Genomic DNA, 2,225 nt, shown 5'->3' with positions numbered 1-2,225 from the left:
ATCAAGTGCGAATGACTTAAATCCAAAATTTGCAAATTTTTCATATTTTGGGGTTATCGAGCGCATTTTGGTGTTTGATTACGCGAAGTTTCAGATTCCTCTATTTGGTTGCAAGTGGGTTGAAAATAATAATGGCATACGAATGGATAAGTCAGGACTTTTGCAAGTGGATCTCAATAGGGTGGGGTACAAAGACGAGCCTTTCATTCTAGCCTCTAAAGCTAAACAAGTGTTCTATGTCAATGATCTAACAAGTACGAAATGGTCTATCGTGCTTTTATCTAACAAAATAATTGATGAAAACATTGGAGATCAAGGTGATATTGGTGTTGGCATTCAATCCTTTCACATTCAAAATCACTTTTCACTCTCATACTAACTTGAACATTGAAATGTTAATCATGCATGACATCCCCCTCTCCAACATATCAGTAGCTCTGAACCACCGCAATAAACTTTAAATTCATACATTTCGATCAACTCTAACTCCCGTATGGAACATGTGTTATGTGATTCTTCAATTTTGTCTACTTAGAAGGTGTGTTCCATGGTTTCAAATTTCATCTGCAATATTGTTATGGTAATTACATCAACCATTTTAGCCATTTTAACACCTGTATAAATGTTCATTCTCATTTTCATTGTGGGCGGAATTTTCTCAAAAAATTATCCTTCCAAACATTCAATTTAATCTTAAGAATATTTTGTCCTTTTATGTCCCTAAGAGCCATGTATATCATGAACCTTATTATAAATCTCAGAATCATGAAAGAAATTGAATTCGGAAGATGGGGAACTCGAAATCATTCTGAAAATGAGAGAAAATTCACATAACAAATCTTGATTAACTAATCAATATACTAACAAACTCTAACTAACTTAATACACTCATCATAAAAATATATGTGGTATAAGCTAAAAAGTTTCTATGGTAAGTAAACATAAAATTATTTCACACTACAACGTGCATTGTAACATTGTATTGTGGGCAATCGTAATTTCAAACCATATTCTTCACCTAATATTAGGAATCATTTCTTGAAAATTAGATGTGGATAGATTTTTTAGGAGCATAAAACACTAAGCAAGTTTAACACATTGAAATATTAACAACCACACAAACGTGTTTAGAAAAATCTTCACCCAAAATCTTAGCACAATCTTAAAGTGATAAATATATGGATCATTTCCTTTATATACCATTAAGGTTCAAATTCAATTACACTATAATTGCTTACACGTAAAGAATAAGATGCAACCAAAGGTGATAAATAAACTTGAAGATAGAATATTGTCATAGAGACTGATATTTAAAACGATGGGAACTCAACATTAGATCCACATTTGCCATTAGGGAAAACTGGACAGTCAATGAAGTTTGATCCAGAAGTGTCCACACAGAGGTAAACTTGGTATAGCTGACTGTTACGAGATGAATCCACATTGCATTCGATGAATGGAGCAAACCCAACTCCCTTTTCTATTGCTCCTTTGATACTGCTCAAGCTGTAAGAACCTCCATCAGCTTGTATTCCTGCACTTGTAAGAGCATCAAGGAGGTTGGATTTTTGTTTCAAGTTGAGAGTTGTTTCAAAATAATCATGTTGTTTAAGGCTTGATTCTGAGCAAGTTCCATGCTTCTCCCATTCATGAGTCCAAAACTGAATTCCATTTCCACTTGGGCAGGCTAGTGTGGGCCAGTTCTTTAGTAAACTATTTTTAAGATCGGATATCTATAATAATCATATGCACCAACACAAGTGAGTAGAATGAAAACATGATATAAAAATGCTATTGGTGAATAATGAAAAAGTACCTGAGATTGATCAAAAGGGCTGTTGGGATTACAGTTAGATGGATAAGTACCATCTTTGTAATTAGGCCATAAACCATGAATACTAAAATCAGCAGCAGGTTTTCCACTTGTCGGGTAGCAGCAACTCTTCTGTGAATCACAAAATGACCCTGGCCACTGCAAATGCAAAATCACAAATAATTATTTCATAAAACTCATTTCTGAACTAAAATCATGTTCATGACTATTGAAATGAATTATATGTTACCTGTTGAACAAAGTAGAAGAAATCAAAATCTTGTTGTTGTGAAAGACATAGAATTGGTAATTGAAGAAGCAAGAAAAACTTAATTAAAATTGACCCTTTGGATTTGGACTCCATTTTTCAACTGATGTAATTCTCAAAAGGGTTAGTGGAAGGTTATTATGG

At 33.5% G+C, this 2,225-nt stretch overlaps 1 protein-coding gene across 1 annotated transcript; it reads right to left on the bottom strand.

Annotated features, from left to right (window-relative positions):
* Positions 1-1,160: 1,160 nt before the first annotated feature.
* LOC131643081 (ribonuclease 1-like) lies at positions 1,161-2,225 on the bottom strand. The gene is made up of 3 exons (XM_058913226.1): positions 2,064-2,225; positions 1,817-1,972; positions 1,161-1,733 (listed from the first exon to the last, which is right to left on the bottom strand). Exons 1-3 carry the CDS (start codon positions 2,175-2,177, stop codon positions 1,311-1,313), a joined length of 693 nt encoding a protein of 230 aa, XP_058769209.1. The 5' UTR covers positions 2,178-2,225; the 3' UTR covers positions 1,161-1,310.

Source organism: Vicia villosa, unplaced genomic scaffold, assembly GCF_029867415.1.
Source record: "Vicia villosa cultivar HV-30 ecotype Madison, WI unplaced genomic scaffold, Vvil1.0 scaffold7, whole genome shotgun sequence".
Taxonomy (NCBI): domain Eukaryota; kingdom Viridiplantae; phylum Streptophyta; class Magnoliopsida; order Fabales; family Fabaceae; genus Vicia; species Vicia villosa.
Note: the sequence above shows the minus strand (reverse complement) of the source record. Positions and strands in the feature narration are given on the sequence as shown.